Source organism: Sturnira hondurensis, unplaced genomic scaffold (assembly GCF_014824575.4).
Source record: "Sturnira hondurensis isolate 20B ecotype Veracruz unplaced genomic scaffold, ASM1482457v3 Scaffold0021765, whole genome shotgun sequence".
NCBI lineage: Eukaryota > Metazoa > Chordata > Mammalia > Chiroptera > Phyllostomidae > Sturnira > Sturnira hondurensis.
The window spans coordinates 1,851,995-1,877,119 of NW_028094396.1; the positions used below are offsets into that span (position 1 = coordinate 1,851,995).

At 39.1% G+C, this 25,125-nt stretch overlaps 2 protein-coding genes across 6 annotated transcripts in view; one reads left to right on the top strand and one right to left on the bottom strand.

Moving 5' to 3' along the window:
- Positions 1-4,742: 4,742 nt before the first annotated feature.
- Positions 4,743-8,121, bottom strand: RPL35A (ribosomal protein L35a). 2 transcript variants are annotated; one of them, XM_037033669.1, is made up of 5 exons: positions 8,081-8,111; positions 7,281-7,324; positions 6,914-7,066; positions 5,962-6,106; positions 4,743-4,995 (listed from the first exon to the last, which is right to left on the bottom strand). In XM_037033669.1, exons 2-5 carry the CDS (start codon positions 7,289-7,291, stop codon positions 4,972-4,974), a joined length of 333 nt encoding a protein of 110 aa, XP_036889564.1. In that variant the 5' UTR covers positions 7,292-7,324; positions 8,081-8,111; the 3' UTR covers positions 4,743-4,971. The 2 variants fall into 2 exon arrangements, with proteins under 2 accessions (XP_036889564.1, XP_036889563.1); XM_037033668.1 differs by lacking the exon at positions 4,743-4,995 and having other exon boundaries at positions 5,662-6,106; positions 8,081-8,121.
- A 70-nt stretch (positions 8,122-8,191) lies between these two features.
- DRC9 (dynein regulatory complex subunit 9) overlaps positions 8,192-25,125 on the top strand; it is an 80,827-nt gene continuing 63,893 nt past the window's right edge. For 2 of the 4 annotated variants that reach the window (XM_037033664.1, XM_037033666.1), the window contains exons 1-3: positions 8,404-8,574; positions 14,539-14,609; positions 15,509-15,773. In XM_037033664.1, the coding sequence (XP_036889559.1) occupies positions 14,602-14,609; positions 15,509-15,773 (273 nt within the window). In that variant the 5' untranslated portion in view covers positions 8,404-8,574; positions 14,539-14,601. Of the gene's footprint in view, positions 8,575-14,538; positions 14,610-15,508; positions 15,774-16,397; positions 17,991-25,125 lie in introns of those variants that run through there. The other 2 variants (XM_037033663.1, XM_037033667.1) reach the window with 2 other exon arrangements.

Sequence of the window (25,125 nt, forward strand, 5' to 3'; positions counted from 1 at the left end):
GCAGGGCATTTTACAAGACTGATCAGATAATGTCTATTATCTGACAAGTAGTGGAAGTTGGATTCCAAACCAAATGTATCACTTTCAGAACATGTGCTCTTTCCACTACAAAACCACCAAGAAATTGGGGACTGTCAACAAAGAACACCAGTCATCTTCAAGTTCCTGGTTGTAATAGTAACACCATGATGGGGAGATGCTGTTTCAGTGGTTTAACAGGAAAGCTCCTAGCCATTCAAGCCTGATTTTTGCACAACATGGAACTCATCCAGTGGTAACTTTGGCTTGAGAACTACTTTGCACTGACCAAACCTCATTATGAGAACAGAAAAGTGCATGCACACTCATTTACAAGTGCTGCATTATATTAGTTGAAAAGAGGATGAATTTGCGTGCAAGTCTCCTTTGCTACTGCATTTACTTGTTATCCTAAGGATTGTCAGCTTTCTTTTCCTTAATTTGCTCAAATGCCTATCGCTTCTTCTGTATTCACCCCATTGCACTACCACCATCTATCCCACTCAGAATGCCACATTCATTTGACTCCTACAAAGGCGACAGGCATTGAGATTTCTTTTCCTTTCCTGTGACTTGCCCAAACGTGAATGTCCATCTGCCTTCCTTGACATATTCTCAGCTTAGCATCCTACAGTTTCCTCAAACTCAACAGCTTGCCCACCCTTGCCAAGGTAAAAAAAAAACCAAAAAACAAAAACCAAAAAAACATCTCCTGGCTCCCAACTTTGTAAATGCATTACCCATCTGGGAAACAAAGGCGGAAACGTGTAGCCTTTGAATACTGTTCTCCACTTTCTTTTAAAATTGTTAATGTCATAGAGTCTGCTCTCTTTTAGTGCTCAAGAAGTCAGTTAACTTCTGGTCAAAATGGCACCATAGGCAGATATGGCTCACCTCTTTGCACAACCACATCAAAATTATAGCTAAAAGGTAGAACAACCCTCACTCAGAACCATCAGAAATTAGTTGAACAGAAATCTGAAAGCTATGGAATTAAAGAAATCACATCCATCCAGACTGAACCAATAAGTTGGTGCCATATCGGAAACTCCATCAACTTGGCTAACATTGTTTGACCTGCCTTGGAGATCTCCAGAGATTGTGCCCCACCCAAATTATGGACCCACCCAGGCTGCTTTTCCATATAAATGGCTGGTCTTGGCTCATGCTGCACTACTTCCTAAATCCTCTGAAATAAGCAACAGTTGGCCTCAAAGAGCCCCAGACCCAGCAGTAGGAGCAGCCAGCCTAGTTTCACAGCTTGGATTCACATGGAAATCTCCAAGCCCAGCACAAGTAGCAGCCATCTCAGATTGTTTTATAGTTGAGGCAGGGTGACCCTGGACAAAACACAGGTGGGGGCTGACCTTGGCTTCCACCACCGAGACCCCAGGACCAGTGCACCAGTGTACAGCTATAGGCACCATTGGAGCAATGAGAGACACCACTGTGCTCCTGCACAGCTGATTCTCCATGGACAGTGGAGTCAGGTGGTCAGTGGTCACAGCCAGTCCCCGTAGCTGACTGGCCTGGGTAAATCCCTCCCATTGATCTGCTAACAGCAACCAAGGCTGAACTACAAGAGGAAATGTACTCAGCACATATGGAGGTTGCACCTTGAGTACTCAGCTTGGGTGATAGGGGAGGTAGTCCAGTGGACCTTCCAGGACACCTACTACATTAGGCCACACTACCAAGACCCGGGAGTCATAGCAGCTCTACCTAATACATAGAAACAAACACAGGGAGGATGCCAAAATGAGGCAACAAAAAAACATGGCCCAAATGAAAGAACAGATCAAAACTCCATAAAAAGAATGAAACAAAATGAGATATGTAATCTATCAGATGCAAAGATCAAAACATTGGTTATAAGGATGCTCAAAGAACTTAGTGAGGACCTCAACAGCATAAAAAAAGATCCAATCAAAAACGAAGGATACACTAATTGAAATAAAGAACAAGTTATACGGAAACAACAATAGAGTGAAGACAAGAATCAAATCAATGATTTGGAACATAAGGAAGCAAAACACAGCCAATCAGAACAAGATGAAAAGAGAATCCAAAAAATAAAAATAAAAATGGGGATAGTAGAAGCTGCCTCTGGGACAACTTCAAGAGGTCCAACATTTGCATCATTGGGGTGCCAGAAATAGAGGAAAAAATTGGGACTCTATTTTTAAAAAAATGAAAGAAAACTTCCCCAATTTGGTGAAGACAATGGACAGCAAGTCCAGAAAGCAGAGTCCCAAACAAGTGGTCAAAGAGACCCATTCAAAGACACATCATAATTAAAATGCCAAAGATTAAAGACAGAATTTTAAAAGCAGCGAGAAAAGCAGTTAGTTACCTCCAGGGTATTTCCTATAAGACTCAGCTGATTTCTCAAAAGAAATTTGGCAGGCTAGAAGGAATTGGCAAGAAATATTCAAAGTTATGAAAACCAGGGACCAACAGCCAATATTACTGTTCCCAGCAAAGCTATCATTTATAATTGAAGGGCAAATAAAAAACTTCCCAGATGAGAGAAAAACTAAAGGAGCCTTGGCTGGTGTAGCTCAGTGGACTGAGAGCAGGCTGTGAACCAAGGGGTTGCTGGTTCCATTCCCAGTCAGGGCACATGCCTGGATTGCGGGCCAGATCACCAGTAGGGGGTGCATGAGAGGTGAACTACACATTGATATTTCTCTCCTTCTCCTTCCCTTCCCCTCTCTCTAAAAATAAGTAAAATCTTTAAAAACAAACACCCCCCCAGACTGAAGTTCATTATTACCAAACCATTATTATATGAAATGTTAACAGAACTTATTTAAGGAAAAGACCAAAACTATGAACAATAAAATGGCAATAAATACATGTCAGCAACTGAATCTAAAAAACAAACTAAGTGAACAAGATCAGACAGAATCATGGATATGGAGAGCATTTTGATGGTTGCAAAATGGGAGGGGTGTATGGAGGAACAGATGAAGAGATGGGATTAAGAAGTACAAATAGGTAGTTAGAGAATAGCCATGGGTTTATACAGTAGTATAGGAAATGGAGTAGCCAAAGAATTTATACACATAACCCATGGACATGTACAATGGTGTGGGGATTGCCTGAGGGTGTGGGGACTTTGGGGTGGAGGGAGGGCAAAGGGGGGGGAAATCAGGACAACTGTAGTAGCACTATCAATAAAATGTAATTTAAAAAATAAAATAGTGGGCCTGGGAACCACACAATCACGGTTTGATTCCCAGTCAGGGCACATGCCTAAGTTGCAGGCCAGTTCCCAGCGGGGAACTCATGAGAGGCAACCATACATTGATATTTCTCTCTCTCCTTCCCTTCCCCTCTAAAGATAAATAAATAAAATTTAACAAATTTGAATAAAATACCAGAAATAAAGGAGGCAGGGAGGGAGAGGAATGAAGCAAAAAAGGAAGTCCATTAACACTGCAAACCCTATATGGGTTTCTCTTCAGCTTATGCTGGGTTGCCAATGGATTCTAAAGTATGAATCTGGTCAACCTATTAATCAAGTTCTGTAATGACACTATTAGATACAAGAACAATAAGTCTTAAAATCCCTGTTACAGTATGCAAGACTTGCATACTTTTCATCTTAGTTTTCAATTCTTTCCAATTATTTTTTAGTCACATTACATAACCCAGTGGAATGGTTCCTCAAATGCCTTCTTTCACGTAACGACCCGTCATTTCCTTTTCCTGAAATGCCTTCCTAAATATTCCAAGTTTAATTCCCTTACGGCCCTAAAAATCAAACTCTTGTCTCATGGTGGCCTTGAAATGCACGGCTTAAATATGGTTAAGAGCATAATCAACTCAGCCTCAAGGGGCTTTTTGCCTTAAAGTTGCACTTCCTAAGCCCTGCTGATAGTCAAAGGAGCCTGGTGTTACAAACTCTTTTCTGACAGCAACTTTGGCTTGAGACTCATTACTGAACCGAGCAAACCTTTCTCTCCTTCAAAGGTCTTTCAACAAACACCCCAGTCCAGGATTTTTAGCATGCTAATTGTTTTTTAGCATATGCTTCTCGAGAACCCAAATACATCAGTTTGACAAACTGTTTCCATATAAAGTCAGTGTCTAATGGAAGGACTAGCTGTTACTGCATCAATCATGTACAACCACTTTGGTTCCCATTTTTATTTCAACACACTTTGAGGTTTAAAGTATTCTGCAGCCCTGCTTCATTTCCTATTCAAAATATCTCAATCCTACACTTTTACATTATAACATGGAGCTAAATAAAGCTACACTGACCAAGCAATACTGTCATGGACCCCCAACATTATGGAGGTATGAGTCACTATTTGGACATTTCCATTCACCAGTTTCTTTCACTCTCAACCTAATGAAAGAGGGGATTACCAAGATAGTTAATAAAATGTAGCACCAAAGTTAAAATTTTTACAGGGAAGTTGTAGATTTGGACATGCCAATCTGTATCCATGGTACATACCTGTACTGGCAAAAATTGATGGCTCTGTACTTCATGAAATGTTATGTCTCCACTTATCCTTACCAGAGGCTAAGTGTCAGTGTTCCATCACTATAAACCTTCCAAGGTACTCTGTCCCCAATCAAAGTTTCATCACACATACAACCCTCTGACTTCTTTCATACTTGGTAACTACCACCATTTAAGCACACAGGAAGTGAATTTGGGCAAAGTGATTAAGTCACTTAATAAAAAACACAATAAAACAAATCCATTTTATTTACTCTTTAAAATAGATTTTATTTACTTATTTGAGACGGGAGATGGAAAAAAAGATGAGAACCATAGACGTGTGAGTGAAACATTCATTAGTTGGCTCCCCTTTGCATCTTGACCAGGGACTGAACCTGCAACCCAACCATGTCCCCCAACCTGGAATCCTTCGCTTTGCCAGAGGGCCCCCAACCGAGCCACACAGTCAGGGTTATTATTTATCAATAAGTTTAAATCCTGGAGGGGTACAGCATCTGGAGGAGGGAAAAGAGCACATTGTCATTAGGTGCATGTTATATACAAATTTGTATGTTATATACAAATGTTATTAACACAATATGGGTAAATCTCCCATTGCCCCATTACTCATCTCTGAAAGACATCCAATGACATATGCAGGTGGGCAAGGAACCAAATTTTATACCCCTCAGCTTTTAAGTGAATGTGTTTTGATTAAGAAATATTCTGGGAGCACTGAAAGTTCATTTACTTTTGCTTTGTTTAATGGCAGTAAGAAACTTCCTTTGATAAAAGCCCACAACTGCTCGGCAAGGTTCAAGAGTACGCCATGGCCCTGTCTGGTGTGGCTCAGTGGATTGAATGACGCCTGCAAACCAAAGGGTACCTGGTTCAATTCCCAGTCAGGGCACATGCCTGGGTTGTGGGCCAGGTCCCCATGACCTCAAGATTATAGCTATGACTATTAAAAACTGATCCTAACTAAAGAAAATGAGATTTTAGAAAACCACAGGATCAACAGTCAAAGACTTGGGCCAAAGTCCTGGGACCTAGAAAAATGAACATTAGTTTTTTCCTACAAAATAAAACTAACATCACCTATTCTAAAAAACTGTCATGATGAGGAGATGAGATAATACTAAGAATTATGTTAGGAAACAGTATGTTTTTAATTTTCGAGCAACTACTTCAAGTGCCCAATGAATATCTGTCAGAAAATTATTCACTTAAATACTATTTTCCTCCCACACCACTTTCAGCAAAATCTGAAATCTAAGCACAATTCATTTGAAAATTCAGTATTCACTTTCCTTCTAATGCCAAGAATCTAATGTTCCATAATACAGTTACACAGAGCCACTAATTTTGTAGCATAATCTTACTGGTGACATTTTATAATCCCAATAGTTCTTAGAAGTCAAAGTACACCTTGAGCTTAGTTTGACTCAACAAGGTGTCATATTGCTAATAATTGTACTTACTACACGGATTCTGTGTCCAATGGCCTTAGCAGGAAGGTTGCTTCGGAATTTAGCACGAACCATGCCACTGTTTCCATGAGCACGAGTTACCTTTCCCCAGATTACTCTGGTTTTGTTTGGTTTACCACCAGGAGTCACTGTGTTGCTGATTTTAAAAGGGAGTAAGAACCCAAACAATTAGTACCAGAATGTGGTACAAATTCGAAGTGATATCTGGATCTGGACTAGTGGCTCTCAACTCTAGTTAACCACTTAAGGTACCATTTAAATCCCAGGGGCATCATTCATTCAACAAATACTTGGGTACCATACCTATGCTAGGTACTTTATATATATAATTTGGGGGGAACTTTGTAAAATATAGTTTACAAAATATAAATCTCTTTCAGAGGATAACAAAGTACATAGCCTTCAGTATTATGTTAGGTAAAATAGATTTAAGATAAGAGCTACAATATTGAAAAAAGGAAAAAAAAGGAAAGGTGGATAAGTAATTTGAAAATATTTGTTTCAAATTTTAAATACCCAGGAAGGTAACACTGAAACAAGAACTGAGGAAGTGGTGTCCCTTGTTTGGGGAAAGGCAGAAAAGACCAAGGAGTGAATCAGAGCTGGATTAGGAGTGGAAATAGGAAGCCCTGAATGCCTAAGGTCTTTAATGACATTGGATTTTACTAAATGACATGGGACTCAGCTGGGGTTAGAGCAGCTGACATAATTTAAAGGATCACTGTGGGTGCAGGAGGAAAGGAGGATAAAGATGAAAGCATGTACCTACAGATTTTAATTGGTCTGGAACGGGTTTATAAAACCAGGATAAAGAATCAATGCTCTAGAGATATAACACTTTAAGTATGTATATGAAATATAATTTCAAGGAATCAACAAAATAAAGGTACATGAAGAGCGCTTTATATTATCTTAATGAAGCATGACAGTACTATGAACTTACTTCTTTGCTTTGTACACATAAGCACATCTCTTTCCTAGATAGAATTCAGTTTCATCTCGAGCATAAACACCTTCGATTTTAAGAAGAGCTGTGTGCTCCCTCTGGTTCCGGAGACCCCGTTTATAGCCAGCAAAAATGGCCTTGGACCACAGCCTGAAACACCGAAAATATGTATCACCCACAAGCTGTTATTCTATCCCATTTAACTTCAACAACTAGTATGATTTGACCTGTAATGACCCCTACCCAAAAGTTATCTATAGCAAACATCTTTTCCCCCCACTAGTTTAAAGCTCACATTCAATTAGGCCTGGGCCTAATAAACAAAAAACTACAAGAACAGAGCAATTATATTATAAACGTGTACCTTCCAGACATATTTGTTGCTGCAGAAGTCCTGTTTCCGGCAGGCTTTAAAAGAAAGAGGATCAGTTTAAAGTCTTGCAAGGCCACGTTCGCCACTTAGTTCCCTGATCACTTCTTAAACCTGTTAGGTAACGTCACTTTCTGATGGGCATTTCGCGTTGAGTGTGGGGAAACGTAATCATGTTGTAACACCTCAGCGAATCGCAGTCTGGCGAGACATCCCAACCTCACAGAATGCCTGCTAGCTAGGCAAACTCCAAAATGAAACGAAAGCGGCCAGACTGTACACTAAACCCCTAGAAACCCCCAAAAGTCCTAAGAAAATTTCATGCCATGATCTCTCAGAAGAAAAAAATCGAGTCAGACGAACACCGGGAAAACAAGACTCAAAAGGAGGTTTTCTCCTTCCGTTCGCACCCAGCCCTTCAAGCAATGAATGAAAGAAAAGCTGAAGAGACTGTGGACAAGCAAAGCCAGGAGGAGGGTAAGTAAACAGAAAAAACCCAGCCAAAAGCACCCACTGCCTCAAAAAGGCAAATGCAGAAGAAGTGAAGTGCACCTATTTCACTCCCTTAGGGCCCAGGAAGCAGCTACGATTACGGGAGCACCCGTTTTCGGGACGTCAGGGGACCAGCACCATCAGTCCTACATCGCCTCCATCCTGTCCTTCCTGTGGCTGGAATTCACAGCAATCAATGCCTGGCAGAGCCTCCGTGACACAGAAGTGCCCCGCCGAGATATGCGGCGGAACCCACTCCAGTTATTTACCCCCCAAAGTTCAGCAGCAAGAATTCAACTCACCACAGAGTTCAAGATGGCGAAAAAGAAAAGCGAGGCTTCCACCGCTTGGCCTTGTGGGAGAAACACGTCTCCGCCCCTTCCTCAGTTTAGGCATCTTCCGCAATCGCCAAAAAAAAAGCCTTAGAAGTCGTTTTCTGACTGAAAGAAACTACGTTCAAGAGCACTCGTACAATCTTTTCCTAAGACATTTCATCTTTGTAAGCTGCAGTGTGTATTATTTGGGAAGAGAGGAAGGCAAAAGTGGTAGCCAGCTAAAGGACGTGACGTAAAGGACCCACAAAGCTACGCGTTGCTATAGAAACTCCTCACTTCGGTTCCTTCGTCGTGAGTTAAGGTAGGTGGAAAGAGTGAGGCCGGAGTGGGGGACATCCCCCGGTTTCGGGTATTCCAGACTTGACTCGCCAACGTAGGGGTGTTTCTCCTTCTCACCACACGGGAGTAGGGCGGTCTGAGACTCGGATTCTAGCCTAGAAGGGAAAGGCCGGTAGCACGGAGGGAGGAGCTCTTCTCTTCACCTTCCCCCTCCCCCCGGTTCCCTCACTCCTTCCTTCTACTCCCGTATCTTTTTGCAGAAATGGCTTGAGTTCTTCTGTCCTTTGTTTTGTCCCCGAGACTAAGGGGTGTACTGAAAAGGACTTACTCCTTAAAAATAAAAAATAAAAAGATTGATTGAGAGAGAGGGGAAGGGAGGGAGAGGGATTCGCTGCCTCTCCTACGAGTCCGGAGTCCCGGCTGGGGAGCCGAACCGCCACCGAGGCGGGTGCCCTGACCGGGGATCCAGCGGTGGCCCTGGAAGATGCCGACTAACTGAGCCACACCCGTCAGGGCAAGCCTTCTTCTTTACAAGGAAAACGACTGGGCAAACTGTCGGGGCCCCCAGCGTCATGCCTAAAATGCATGACTTAAGTTCTTACCTCTATCCATGCCATTTAGCACTTTGCACACATATAAAAGATCCTGAGTAATTACTTGTGGAGACGAGCATGATGAGGTAGATTAATGGGCGTTGGAGACTTACTTTTCCTAATCGTTGCACATTCACTTGGGTTACTCAATGGATCCATTCATGTATTGAACAGTTTATCGAATGACTCCCGTGTCCCAAACTTTGTTGTTGGCTTGGAGGACAGTGCAGTAAACAAAAATCCCCAGAAATCTCTACCCTCATAGAGCTTACTTTCTAGTAGGGGAGCAAGACAATCAGTAAGGTATTTGGCACGTTAGAAGGTAATGTGAGAAAAATTTTCCATACGGGAAACAATTAAGCAAGAAGGACTGAAAGGAGACTTTTAGCCCTGACTGGTGAGGCTCAGGTGGTTGGACATTGTTCAGCTAAGCCAAGGATTGCTGGTTCGTTCCTGGTCAGGGCGCCTACCTGGGTTGTGGGAATGGTCCCTAGTAGAGGCAAGTGATCCATGATTCTCTCCCTTCTCCTTTATCTAAAAATAAATAAATAAAATATTTTTAAAAAGAAAAGTCTTTTACCCTGAAATGAGAAGCCACTTGAGAGTTCTCGACAGAGGAATTACTCAATCTGACTTTTCATTTTAACAGAGTCACTTTTGGGTCTGAAGGGAAACAAGGGCACCAGCATGGAGATCATTTGGAAGGTATTGTGAAGATCTTGATGAGAAATTACGGATATAGACATAGACGATCAGTACTGGAATTCTGAGTATATTCTAAATGTATTTAAAATACATTTTTACCATACAATCTGTATTTAAAATACAGATTTTAAAATGCATTCTGTATCCACCAGATTTGCCAATGGATAAGAAATGAGGAAGAAGAGATGCAGAACAAACATTTTAAATTAGCTCCTTGTAAATACATTAGGATAGAGTTTACATACCTTTATAGCCTACTCCTCCCTATCGATTTTCTCTGTCCCAAAAATATACTAGAAATCCCACTATTAGAGAATGTGCTAGCAATTCCACTATTAAATGTACTAGGAAAGTACTCCTGGGAAGAATAACACATTGTGAGTTTTATTCCTTTGCTCATTCAGCATAGTGCCTGAAACTTAGGCTACAATAGTATAATTGTCATGGTTCCTGATCTTACTGAAATTAACAGTCTAGTGGGGGAAACTGACATAAACATTACAAATTGTGAAGAGAGCTCTATAGGAAAGTAAGTACAGTGAGTGCTTGAACAGAGAAATCCTGATCCAGCCTGATGAGTTGGGGAAAGTGTCACTTGCAGAAGCGTCAGTTAAAGTATTCTTCAAACTACAGGTAGTGTGACTCATTAGTAGATCATGATTATAATCCTGATTAAGCAAAATATGATAGAATCAAAATACCAGAATATATCACCCATGTTATAGGTAAATTTCATCTGTGTATATATCCACATATATATTTATAAATTATATATTTGTATATATATATGGCCATTTTAGAAGGTATCCAGCTATGTAATATGAAAAATAGAGACATTTATTAAAGAAGATAAAAAACAAAAAACATTGTACATGGGACTGACACCTCAGACCTCTAAAGTAGACACCTTAGGACCTCACATAGTTATCCTAATTGCCATCAGCTGCACTGGTGTATTTTCCTGAATCTCAATGACTATCTGAAAACTATTTCTTTTCAAAGGTGATTGTAGTTTTGGGAAAAGTCCCAAGGTGCCATATCTGGGCTGTAAGGGAGCTGAGTCACCTGGGTGATTTGCTGTTTCACCAAAAAACTCTGCATAAGACATGATGCACGAGCCTGTGTGTTATCATGATAAAGCTGCCAGTCACCAGTTATCCATAGCTGCAGCCTTCTGAATCATCCGAATAGTTTCTGCAGAGGAATGTGCAAGCGTAACACAAAATTTGATGCAGAGTTATTGCCCTACTCACTCAGTCATTTTGAGTGCAGTGACCACACAGTACACATGCTTACTCAATGGTGTCTGCTACTCCCACTGACTAGTACAGTGACGTCATCATTGTCCACAGAAACGCATTCCAGTCCTCTCTCCTTGGCTGCCAGGTTACATTGAAGTTGGGCAAACTGTTCTTGTTATATTAACAATGGTTGGACTTTTTCTGGATAGATCTTGCATATTGGATATAAAAATGTATGCAGTCATCGTAGGACATTGTGTCAATGTTGCCTTGGAAGAGTTGGCAGAGTTGAAGAGAATTTAATAAGGAGTTTGCTTACAAAGGTGCAGGCAGGAGTGAAACTATAGGGGATAATGCAGTCTGTAGGCACATGGGGAAGAAGTTACCTGAGCCTCTGAGAGAGTAATATGGAGAGGATTGTTTGACAAGAACCTTGGCCTTTGGTAGAGAAACATAGCCAACAAATGATGGTCTGATAGGGAGGGAGCTGTGGGAATAAACACCTGACTTTACAATCTTATATTTTGGATCTCTTTTGGAATCTCCCATTGATTCATAAGGATCAGTCTCAGGGCACAGACAATGGTGGGCATGGATCTAGAGGGGCAAAAGGCAGATACCTAGCAAAATGCCAATGATTTAAGCTGCCACCTGGTGGGACTTTTGTTTGCCCTGCAGTTCTATACCAGTTTTGAATAAGAACTGCAAGGCAAACAAAAGCGTTATTTGGGGGTGTTTTTTAGGAGTTAATAGTCTGGGAGACACAGGCTTTGGGTAGAAACCCCATCTATGTTCTAGGGAGGAAAGGGAGAGTTTGTAAAGACAGAAAAGGGGTTTCCAAAGGGATCATACAAGTTCCTTTGAAAAAGCTGTGATTGGTGCAGGCAAGTGTACTGACACTATGATGCTATACATGATTAATTGGTTATGTCTATTGCTACGTGAATTTTATTTTTTTAAAGTGTATTTTATTCTGGTATTACAGTTCCGTTTTTCTCCCCTTTAATCCCCTCCACCCTGTACCCCACCTCCCACCAGCATTCCCCCACCTTAGTTCATGTCCATGGGTCATATAAAAAGTTCTTTAGCTTCTCCATTTCCCATATTATTCTTAACCTCTCCCTGCCTATTTTGTACCTACCATTTATGCTTCTTATTCCTTGTACCTTTTTCTCCCATTATCCCCCTCCCTCTCACAGCTGATAACCCGCCATGTGATCTCCATTTCTGTAATTCTGTTCCTGTCCTAGTTATTTGCTTAGTTTGTTTTTGTTTTTTAGGTTCAGTTTTTGAAAGTTGTGAGTTTGTTGTCATTTTAACAAAAATTGCAAAGCAGTTCAGTAGAGGAATGATAGCCCTTTCAACAAAGGATGCCCTAGATCCTGAAGATGCGCTTTTATGTTTTTCTTAAAGTGTTATAATTTTATATTTTCATTTAAGTCCATGATCTGTTATGAGTTAAATTTTGTATGAAATTTAATTTTTTTAATGGAGAGTTCATTGATGCAGACTCATATCTAGGAAGTATATCAGGATGTAGCTGTTCGTTTTAGCCTAGTTCAAAAGTTCACTTTCACATAAAGGGAGATGAGTTAACTCAGCTTCCCAGAGGACTTCTGGCTCCCTTTTAGATTGCTCTCTTGACAGTATCAACTTCATTTTGTTGTTTTTCTTTCTTTCTTTTAAAAGATTTTATTTATTTATTTATTTTTTTAGAGGAAGGGAGGGAGAAAGAAAGGGAGAGAAATATCAGATTTATACATGCCTCACCTGGGGGCCAGTCCTGCAACCCAGGCATGTACCCTGACTGGGTATCAAACCTACAACCTTTCAGTTCACAGGCTGGCACTTAATCCACTGAGCCACACCAGCCAGAGCTGTTGTTTTTCTTTTATGTTGAAGAACTGGAAGAAGCCCATTGAGGCTGGAGCCATGACAGTAAGAAAAGGACAGTGCCATATGGATCTGGAGAGGAACAAAGAGGGGGAGCAGATCATGAAGGCCTATGGGCAAAGTTAAGAATTTTAATTTTTGTTCTAAGACAATGGGAAACCATTGATGGGTTCTACGGAGAGACATGATCAGGTTTTCAATTGTAAAAGATCAGTCTCATTTTTAATAGATCACTTCTTTTGAAAGATCACTCAACTATGAAGATCATTAGAGTAGTTCAAGCAAGAAACATGGTTCAGCATGGAGTTGAGCAATATGGAAATATAAGTCAAAATCCACAGGACTTGGTGATGGTTTAGATTGGAGGTTGTTGACGTCAAGATGAAGGAGGAAGCGAGAAGCTAAAACAGCACAAAAGCACTAGATACTGCTATACATAGCCCTATTTTACCTATGTGAAGCACATTGACCTATTCCCCAAGCTGAAAAAATGGAAAACTAACACAAGAAAAGAAAAGAATCTTATTAACATCACATGACATCCTTCCTGCCCTCGCACAAAAAAATTTAGCTAGTTTGAAGTATGGTTTTTTTTTTCCAATTCACATAAGCATTCTGTTTTATGTTTGAATTTTTGCATATGAAGTTTTCATTGTGTGAGACATATTTTTACCACCCTTCTCAGGATCATTTACTGTGGATAAAATCACACTGAAAACTTACCATTTACTATTTGGTCAGTGTAGAGTAAAATTCTCCATAGAGAATTTAAAGCTCTTTTAAGCAGAAAGGACTTTGTTTTATTGAGGAGTGATAACATTTTTTAAAACTTTCATTTATTTTTTTATCTTTAGAGGGGAAGAGAAGGAGAGAAATATCAATGTGTGGTTGCCTCTCGTGAGTCCCCTGCTGGGAACTGGCCTGCAACCCAGGCATGTGCCCTGATTGGGAATCAAACTGCAATCGTGTGGTTCGCAGGCCTGCGCTCAATCCACTGAGCTACACCAGCCAGGCTGATAACATTTTTTTTTTAGATTTTATTTATTTATTTTTAGAGAGGGCAAGGGAGGGAGAAAGAGGTGGAGAGAAATATCAATGTGTAGTTGCCTCTCACGCATCCCTTACTGGGGACCTGGCCTGCAACCCAGGTATGTGTCCTGACTGGGAATCAAACCAGTGACCCTCTGGTTCACAGGCTGGCACTCAATCCACTGAGCTACACCACCAGGCTCGAGGAGTGGTAGTATCTTGATAGATGAATTAAACTGATTTTCAGGATAAATATGTTTTTCTAGGTGTAACCTCAAATGTTCTTTAAGTCCAGCTGGAGTAAGTCTGTTATGGACAGATCAGGGAAACAGAGTAACCTAATTAAATATTTTAGTAATCAGTACAACAGAAAAGTAAATCCGTTATATAGAGATTACTAATTTAAAAAATCAGAATATAATAAAAATATGAAAACGATGTTATATGTTAATTTCCCTTAAGAAGAGACTCACAGATTGCATTTATTTACTAATAATTAAGCCAGTAACTTAATAGAACTGCACTAGAAGATGATTCTTCCATCTCTAGGATTTTTCTAATAAGCAAAAAGGAGATAAGCCACAGCTCTTGTAATTCTTTAATTTTCTCTGAATGAAAGAGTATAGAAATTACTTAAATGTTATGCAGTACTCAAGCTAATCTCAATGTTTTCTTCTCATTTTAGGTTATTTCATTTTTGTGAGATTATAAATGTACCTTGGACATTAACAAAACTAACTTAAGAAGAATGGAAGAGTATGTTCAAAATTTCAGTTTATTTTGTGTATATTTATTTAAATTATCCCTTATGTTAAATTTCTGTTATTATTTATCTAATGATGTGTAACAAATTACCCCAACCACTTAGCTACTTAAAATATAAACATTTATTATCTCAGAGTTTCTGTGGGTCAGGATTTGGGAACAGTTTAGATGATGGTTTTAGCATGGAGTCTCTCATAAGGTTAACGCTGGCCAGGGCTGCAGTTATCTGGAGACTTGGAGCAGGAGGATCCACTGCCAAGATGTCTCATTTATAGAGCCGGCATGTTGGCTGGCTGTTCGCAAGAGGCCTTTGTTCCTCACCCTCATGACCCTATCCACAGCACTGTCCTCTTGATAAGGCAGCTGGTTTTCCACAGAGTAAGAGATATGACAGAGTAAGGTAGAAGCCTCAGTGTCTTTTATCACCTAGCCTTGGCACCCACAATATCCATTTCATTACGTAGGTTAGTCCCGTTCAATGTGGGGGAGGCTACAAAAGGGCATGGAGATGAGAATCATGTGGGCCGCCTTGGAGACCAGCTAGCACATTCTGTTTTTCACTAATCATGAGATACTTCGTTAGCATCTGAAGATGTTGCTAGGAAAAAAGTTGATTTTGGTTTAAGTTCAAATTGGTTAAGCATAGCCAAATTTCATGGATTACATTACTTTATTAAACAGTAAGTAGCTTGCCTATGGTTGGTCAAAATGTCACTGAGAAGTATTTAGCAGTATCACATGCAAACTCCTATTTTTGTGCTTTATCTTGATTATAATATATGATAATATTGATTTCACAGGAACCAGTGTACATGCTGCCTGTGCTTTTGAATTTAAGTAATTTTAAAACATTTGGTGGCTGACTTATTTTTTCTTTATTCTTTCCACAGAGGCCAACTGGAAGCCTCAAGCCTTCCTCCAAAAACCTGGCATTCTGAGGTGACTGTGTCAGTGACAGGCGAACCACCTACTGTTGTAGAAGAGGAAGAAATAGCCAAAGAAACAGACATAGATCCCATCCCAGAAGTTATAGAGCCACTCTCCATTCTAGATACGCTGAGGGTCTCTGCAGTTCTGGAGGATACCGTAGACCAGCTCTCTATTCTAAACTATATCATGCCAGTTCAGTATGAAAGAAGACAAAATGCCCCCATGGTATATATATGCTCACTATTATTTAATCTTTTTTTTTGTTTTTCTTTTTCCATCATTTATAGTACCTGTGTCATTAAGTTTAACTTGGGAAATAGCATCTTTATCTCAGATAAATAGCTGTAATAATTACCTAAAATGTGGGCTCTAAGTTGATGGAGTGAAATATCCATAGCTCAGGGTACATTACCAATCATAATGTCCTTGTCTTTCAGTATGATGGCTTTATTCAAAGGCCTATAGCTAAATTAGTATAAATACAGTATATGCTCTGAGGTCAGACAAATTACTGAATTGTCTGTTTGTATTTCTCAGTTGCTAAAAGCTCACTGACACTAGTGGGAGGAAATTGAACTATTGGACACTCTAAACATTGCTTTAATCAGAAATTACTTTGTTGTTGTCATAGAATATGCTGCAGTCTGCCTTTCTGAATATCCGTCACAACACTTTCAGCTATTTCATTTTCAGTGATGTTATGGACTTCTCAAAGCACTTACTGAATTATCAAAAAACTCAACTTGGTAGTGTGCAAAGCTTTATATATTCTTAAACTTACTAATTTTAATAACTTAGGTTATATATATAAAATGAAAATTTTAAATACAAATACATATTTATTGGTAGCTGGAGATTGTTGGAAAAAGCGGCAGCTGCCCCAGTGGAGGTGACCATGACGATGGAGCTGTCTCATGGAGCCAGTACCAGTCGGAGCGTGTTACCCGCTGGCGCTGCAGTGACCACTCACCTTCCTCCAGCCAGCTGCCTGTTGCCCTGCCCTGTTACGGCCTGCGTGGAACCATGGCTCTGCTCCTAGTGCTTCTGTCCTTAGTGGCGGGTGTGTTGGGGAATGAGTTTAGTATATTAAGATCACCAGAGTATGTTGTTTTCCGCAATGGAAATTGTCCTATACCAGGAGAGCGAATCCCAGATGTGGCTGCGTTAGCCATGGGCTTCTCTGTGAAAGAAGAGCTTTCTTGGCCAGGACTTGCCATCGGTAACCTGTTTCGTCGTCCTCAAGCTACCATTATGGTGATAGTGAAGGGAATGGACAAACTCACTCTACCTCCAGGCAGTGCCATTTCGTATCCTTTGGAGAATGAAGTTCCGTTTAGTCTTGACAGTGTTGCAGATTCCATTCACTCCTTATTTTCTGAAGAAACACCTATAGTTTTGCAGTTGGCTCCCAGTGAGGAAAGAGTATATATGATGGGGAAGGCAAATTCAGTTTTTGAAGATCTTTCAGTCACATTAGCACAGCTCCACAATCGCCTCTTTCAAGAAAACTCTATTCTTAATTCACTTCCCCTCAATTCTCTAAGTGGAAACAGTGAGATTGATCTGCTCTTTTTTTCTGAACTGCAAGTTCTATGTGATATTTCAGGTTTGTTGTCTCAACATAAGCATCTAGCCAAGGATCATTCTCCTGATTTATATGTACTGGAGCTGGCAGGTTTGGATGAAATTGGGAAACATTATGGAGAAGGTTCTGAACAATTCAGAGATGCTTCTAAGGTCCTTCTTGATGTTCTGGGAAAGTTTGCAGATGACATGTATAATCTTTATGATGGTAATTCAGTGGTAGAGCTAGTGACTGTCAGATCATTTGACACATCCTTTGTGAGGAAGACAAGGACTATCCTTGAGACAAAACAAGAGGAGAGGCCACCAAGTCCTTATAAACTTGCATATAAGTATAATTTTGAGTATCCCGTGATTTTCAACATGATACTTTGGATAATGATCGCCTTGGCCTTGGCTGTGACTATCATCTCTTACAATATTTGGAATATGGATCCTGGGTATGATAGCATCATTTATAGGATGACAAAACAGAAGATTTGAATGGATTGAACTTTCCTAATGCCAAAATTTGTAAACGGGTTTGGAAATTGTCTGTTTTGTGAAAATAAATTGTTTAATGTAATTTCAAGTAGATAGCATACTTTAGATTTTTTTAAAAACAAATTTTGTTTTCTATTTCGTGTGTGCCTGTGAAGTTGTTTTTGAGTAAAGTATGGCATTGACATGAATTGATTTGTGTGATAGATTCCATAATCTGTTTAAATATAATATAACCATTAATTATAATTTCATCCCATTTAGTATTTTAAAATAATGACATAAATATAAAACACTTAGAATAGCTTGTGTTATTTATGTTGAGAAAATGTGCTTAATTTATTAGAGAAACTTATGAATGTTTAACTCCCTTGCACAGGATAGGTGAAAATGATATTTGGGTTGTCATATCTATGAACCATTGCAAATATCTTAATTTGATGTAAATATCTATGAAACAAGAGAAAAGGTTTTTAATTTGAGAGCAGCCCTAAACTTTGAAAGTGCATATACAGTCGCTTAGATTTGGAATTGCATCTAATTAACAGAGGATAGCTGTTTTTTAACCTCTTCTGAAAGTTCAGTAATTTGAATGGTCTAGTGTGGATATTAAAAGTACTACATTGATCTAAGAAGAAAGTAGTTTCGTGGAGTTATAAATTCTCATACACACAAAAACAANTCTTAATTTGATGTAAATATCTATGAAACAAGAGAAAAGGTTTTTAATTTGAGAGCAGCCCTAAACTTTGAAAGTGCATATACAGTCGCTTAGATTTGGAATTGCATCTAATTAACAGAGGATAGCTGTTTTTTAACCTCTTCTGAAAGTTCAGTAATCTGAATGGTCTAGTGTGAATATTAAAAGTACTACATTGATCTAAGAAGAAAGTAGTTTCGTGGAGTTATAAATTCTCATACACACAAAAACAAATATTTAGGGGAACTTCTTGGAGCATGAATATAAAAATCTTTTTATTTCAGTAACTTTTCCCTCTATGTAAGTTACCATGGATTGTGTCATAGAGTAAAGACAGCATCATTGTAGAATATTAAGTGTAAGTAGATGCACTCCACTTTTCATGTGGAAGTGGACCAATGTCTATAAAGAGTGACAAAGTTGATTCCCCCCAGAGTCCCCAAATACATATTTATTAAGTTTAGCGGAATTACCTTATGTAATTTGTACAGAAAGTATTCTTATTTCTTATTCTATGACAAATGAAAATTGCTACATTAATGAGAGGGTAAATTGCTTTCTACATCTAACAGAAAAGAAGTATATATTTGTGTGAGTAGATAATTAAATTTCCCTTTAATTGCTAAATACTGTATCACTAAAAAGAATAAAACAGCACAAAAGCCTTAAGAGCAATCCTAAATTGCTCCTTAGGATTTAAAAGTTATTGTTATTATTTGTATAATCTGGGTTTACAAAGTTTTAAAAAAATTTTCCAAGTTTATACAAGATCTTAATAGAATACTGGATTTGGAATCAAGAGACCTTTGCAGTTTAGTTGTGTGCTATGAGCGATTCATTTTCCTGTCTTGGTCTTAGTTTTCTCACTTGTAAAATGTGATGAAATTTTAACTGAATTATCTATATGGTTACTTCCAATGCTAACATTCTGAGTTTTGGAGTAATTTTAAAATGACCTTAATGGATATTGTAGGAATTTCACAGAAAATTAATTTCCTTATCAATTTATGAATGGCAAAGAGATTAGAAACCCAAGAACTCAGCCTTTCAATGCATTTGAAATAATACTCTAGTTAATAAATTAAGATAATTAATATAAGAAACCAGTGTTTCCTTCCTACCTATTGTTTCCTTCAGTAAGGATCAAAAATAAAAAGAGAAGATACTCAGTTAACAAGATGAAGTCTTAGAATGCTTATCAATATTCACTTCAGTCATAAAAAATGGTACTTTGCCATTATAGAAATTTAAGAAAGAATGAAAAACACAGATTTATAAACCGCGGTTGGCTGCAGTCACCACTCCAATAAGTAAAAGAACAAAACTTTTGTGCCGTTTTATTTTTAATGATACGGTATTTAGTCACAAAATTTTCTCAAGTAGAGGTTCTGCTTATGATTTTATAGAAGTATGAATAATAAAGGCTTGCTCTCTTACCTTGATTAAGAGCAGCCTAAAACCTCTTTCTCAATGCAAGTTAGTTCCATAATTTAAAAACATTGTGGATTTCTTAAGATAATTTTTTGTTTTTACTTCATAGGTGTTCTACTATGCCATTAACCTGCATGATGTAGGATATACATTTTAAAACCTTAGTATGTATGTGGATTTTTTCTCCAAAGGCTTTATATTGTTTAGCCTTATAATACCTTTGGGATGAAAGGTTGGTTAGCATTATTCCTTTTTTTGCAGCCATTTTTATAGCTAAAGACATCAAGTAGATTTTAATTTGTTACGATCATGTAATGGAATAATGGAACTATACTAATATACCAGGTACCAGAAGTGGGAGTAATTGGATCTGAGTTTGGAAGGAGATTCCTCAAAGGAAATACCATTTTCTTATCTCTTAGGATTTAATACTTTATATTGTTTATAGTGTGTGCTATATAAAAATCTTTTTAGTGGCTGGACTAGATAGAACATTTAGCTTCCTTAAAGTTTTCTTCTAAAAATTCATATTTATTTCTATTAATCAGTAAATCTGTTTGACACATTTGTATAATCTGACACATTTGACACATTTGACACATTTGCTTCCTTTTCCAGATGCTTAAGCATAGAGGTAGAGGAAAAATGGTTAGGGCAGTCAAAAAAACAGAGCTTCCTAGGCCTTACATTTCCCCTTTCTGTCCTCGACAAAAAAATCTAAAATAATAACCATCCATGTATTGGAAGTTTTCCTTATGTCCAGACAAATTTCAGTCTAATTGCTGAAATTCTGTTGCTTCTCTTTGTAGTCAATCAAATCAATTTTAATTTAAAGGAATATTTTAGAAAGAGGGGAAGGGAAGGAGAGGGAGAGAAACATCAATGTGTGGTTGCCTCTGGTGTACCCCCTATGAGGGACCTGGCCCGCAACCCAGGCCTGCACTCTGACTGAGAATGGAGCTAGTGACCCTTTGGTTTTCTGGCCTGCACTCAATCCACTGACCCACACCAGCCAGGGCTGATATTTAATTCTTATTTAAGGCAGCAATTAGTTTTATCCTTGCTTATAAATGTTTTCCTCAGATCTGAATCTCTGTTTATTGTTTATTATAAAGAGTGATGTTGAGTCTACTTATTAACCTTTTTTAAAAAATATTTATTTTTAGAGACGGAGAGGGAGGTAGAAAGGGAGAGAAACATCAATATATGGTTGCTTCTTGCATGCCCCCTGCTGTGGGGCCTGGTCCACAGCCCTGGCATATACCCTGACTAGGAATCAAAGGGCGACCCTTTGTTTCACGGGATGGCACTTAATCCACTGAGCCACACCAGCCATGGCTGTATTTACTAATCTTTTAAGGATAAAAAAAACAAAACATTTCTAGTCTAGTTGAAATTCTGCTAAAGAAGGCCTAGGCTTGGCCCTGGCTGGTGTAGCTCAGTGGATTGAGTGCAGGTCAATTCCCGGTCAGGGCACATGCCTGGGTTGCAGGCCAGTTCCCAGCAAGGGACGCATGAAAGGCAACCATACATTGATATTTCTATCCCTCTTTCCCTTCCCCTCTAAAGATAAATAAATAAAAATTTTTAAAAAGTTTTAAAAAAAAAGAAGGCCTAGGCTTTCTGTATTGATATGCAGATAAACCTTTCTTTGCATGGGATCAGCACAAGAATTTAAGTAAGTCATAACAAATGCAGGATTTACATAGTTCTGTTTACTGTTCTAAATCCTTTATGTGTGTTAATTTATTGTACTGTCAAGATAATTCTATGAGGGCCAATGCCATTCTTAGACCAGTTTTACCAATGAGAAAATGGAGGCATAGGGGTGCTAAATAGTTGCCTAAAATCAATATGGTTTAGTAAGAGATAGAGCCAATATTCAAACAAGCAAGTCTAGTTTCAGAGTGCATATGCATATTTACTATATTATATGGCTTTTTCATAGTTTAAGATTTTAGCCACAGATTAAATAGGAATCATCAGTAAAAAGACATTTGCTGTTCCTATGGTAATGCTTGCTCCTTTGTATTTAAGTTTGCATAAAAGATAAATTATTTTGACCCTAGGCCAGGTAGCTCAGATGGTTAGAACATTGTCCGGATATGCCAGGGTTGTGGGTTCAATCCCTTAGTCAGTACACATATAAGAATCAACCAGTGGGTTCCAGCCAAGATGGTGATGTAGGTAGAAACCCTTCGCTTCCTCACTCAACCAAAAGGAGGATAACAACCAGTCTAAAATCAACAACCAAAAGTGCCAGAAAAATCAAACTGCATGGAACTCCAACAACCAAAAAATTAAAAAGTCTACCAGATCTACCAGACCTGTAGGCGAGGAGGCAGACTGCATGGGTGGGGTCAGCTGAGGAAAATATGGTGATGCGGGTGGGGCTGGCTGAAGGTGAAAATGAGACTCAGAATTGACTGTGGACTATGGCGGTTGCTGAGGCGGGGGGAACTCCCAGTCTCACATGAGAGTTCTTTGGAAAGTGGGCTACATTGTTCCCTCTGTGGCTCCTCCCCAACAGGCAGCCCTGGAGTGTGAGGAAGGTTGCCCTATCCCCTTACAACTTATCAGGTATGCTGAGACGAAGAAATAGGGCCCAAATGAAAGAACAGAGCAAAACTGCAGAAAGAGAGCTAAGCAACTGGGGATAGACAACCTATCTGATGGAGAATTTAAAGCTCAAAGAGCTGGTAATCAAAATGCTCACAGAGCTGATTGAACTTGGTGGAAAAGTGAAAAAAAAACAAATGAAAGCACCCAAAATGAAATACAGCAATATATTCAGGGAATCAACAGTGACAGGAAAGAAACCAGGACTCAAAGCAATGATTGGGATTGACAGGGGAAAATAAACATCCAACCCAAACAGAGTGAAGAAACAAGAATTCAAAAAAGTGAAGAGAGACTTAACGAACCTCTATGACAGCCTGAAATGCTCCAATATCCAAATTATAGGAGTGCCAGAAAGAACAACAGGAAGAAATTGAAAACTTATTTGAACAAATAATGAAGGAAAACTTCCCTAATCTGATGAAGGAAACAGATGTCCAGGAAGCCCAGAGAGTCCCAAAGAAGTGGGACTCAGAGAAACACACCAAGGCACATCATCATGAAGTTACCCAAGATTAAAGATAAGGAGAGAATCCTAAAAGCAGCAAGAGATAAGGGGACAGTCACCTACAAAGGACTTCCCATCAGACTGGCAGCTGATTTCTCAAAAGAGACTTTACAGGCAAGAAGAGGCTGGAAAGAAGTATTCCAAGTCATGAAATGCAAGGACCTACACCCAAGATTGATCTGTCCAGCAAAGCTATCATTTAGAATGGAAGGGCAGATAAAGTAGTTCCCAGATAAAGTCAAGTTAAATGAGTTGATCATCACCAAGCCAATATTATATGAAAGGTAAAAGGGACTTATCTAAGTAAAAGAAGATAAAAAAATATGAACAGTAAAATGACAATGAACTCACAACTATCAACAAATGAATCTAAAAGAAAAGACAAGATGAAAACTACTAAGCAAACAACCAGAACAGGAACAGAATTAGAGAAATGGACATCACATGGAGAGATTTCAGTGGGGAGGGGAGGAATGGCAGGGGAAGGTACAGGGAAGAAGAAACAATTAGTAGTCATAAAATAGATGGGGAGAGATAAAAAATGGTATAGGAAACAGAGAACTCAACATATATGTAAAACCCATGGATGTGACCTAAGGGGGGGAATGCTGGATGGTTGGGGGTGCAGGGTGGAGGGTTGGGGGGATAAAATTGGGAAAACTAATAGCATAATCAATAAAAAAGTATTTTAGAGAATCAACCAACAAATTGATGTTCCTCCCTCTGTCTAAAATCAAAATTTTTAAGAAATTAAATTACTTTAGCTTTTTCCCACATGACCTTTGAAATGTACACCACTAAATATGGTATCAACTTCTGATTTTTGGTATGACTTCATTCTTTTTTTCTCAAATAGTTTTTTAAAATTTAATTATTGTTCAGCCCTGGCTGGTGTAGCTCAGTGGATTGAGCACGGGCCTGCGAACCAGAGGATCGTGGTTCAATTCCCAGTCAGGGCACATGCCTGGGTTGCAGTCCAGTTCCCTGCAGGCCAACTCCCAGCAGGGGATGCACAAAAGGCAACCATACATTGATGTTTCTCTCCCTCTCTCCTTCCCCTCTAAAGATAAATAAATAAATAAAATCTTTTTTTAAAAAAGTCCTAATTTAAAAAAAAATTTAATTATTGTTCAAGTACAGTTTTCTGTCTTTTACTCCCATCACAGCCCACCCTCCCAGTGCTCCCCACCTCCCTCCCATTTCCACCCCCCCTTAGTTGTTGTCCATGTGTCCTTAATACTAGTTCCTGTAAACCCCCTTTTCCCCTGAAATTCCCTCCCCTCTCCCCTCTAGTCACTGTCCCCCTGTTCTCTATTTCAGTGTCTTTGGTCATAGTTTGCTTGCTTGTTTGTTTTGTTGCTAGTTAAAGGTGAGATCATATGGTATTTGTTTTTCACCACCTGGCTTATTTCACTCGGCATAATGCTTTCCAGTTCCATCCATCCTGTTGCAAAGGGTAGTAGCTCCTTCTTTCTGCTTTATACAATTCCATTGTGTATATGTACCATAATTTTTTGATCCATTCATTTACTGACGGGCACCTAGGTTGCTTCTAGCTCTTCGCTATTGGAAATTGTGCTGCTATGAGCATTGGGGTGCAGAGGTTCTTTTGGATTGGTGTTTTAGGGTTCTTAGGATATAATCTTAGCAGGGCAATTGCTGGGTCAATAGGCAGGTCCATTTTTAGTTAGAAAATTCCATACTTGTTTTCCATAGTGATTGTACCAGTCTGCAATCCCACCAGTGGATTAGGGTCCCCTCTTCTCCACACACTCTCCAACACTTGTTTGTTGCTTTGTTTATGATGGCCATTCTAACCAGTGTAAGGTAGTATCTCATTGTGGTTTTAATTTGCATCTTTCTGATAGCTAGCGGTACCGAGCATCTTTTCATGTGTCTCTGGATCCTCTGTGTGTCCTCCTTGGAGAAGTGTCTGTTTAAGTCCTTTGCCCACTTTTTAATTGGGTTGCTTGTCTTCTTTGAGTGGAGTCGTGTAAGTTCTTTGTATATTTTGGAGATTAAACCCTTGTCTGAGGTATCATTGGCAAATATGTTTTCCCATACAGTTGGTTCTCTTTTTATTTTAATACTGTTTTCTTTAGCCGTGCAAAGCTTTTAATTTTGGTGAGATCCCATTTGTTTATTCTTTCCTTTATGTCCCTTGCTCTAGAGGATATATCAGTAAAAAAGTTGCTGCATGAAATATCTGAGATTTTCCTGCCAATGTTCTCCTCTAGGACTTTAATCGTGTCACG

Bases quoted from the DNA above. Each gene is read 5' to 3' on its own strand.
- RPL35A (XM_037033668.1), bottom strand. The intron at 6,107-6,913 runs GTAAGTTCATAG...TTTTAAAATCAG, and splicing joins TATGTGTACAAAGCAAAGAA to CAACACAGTGACTCCTGGTG.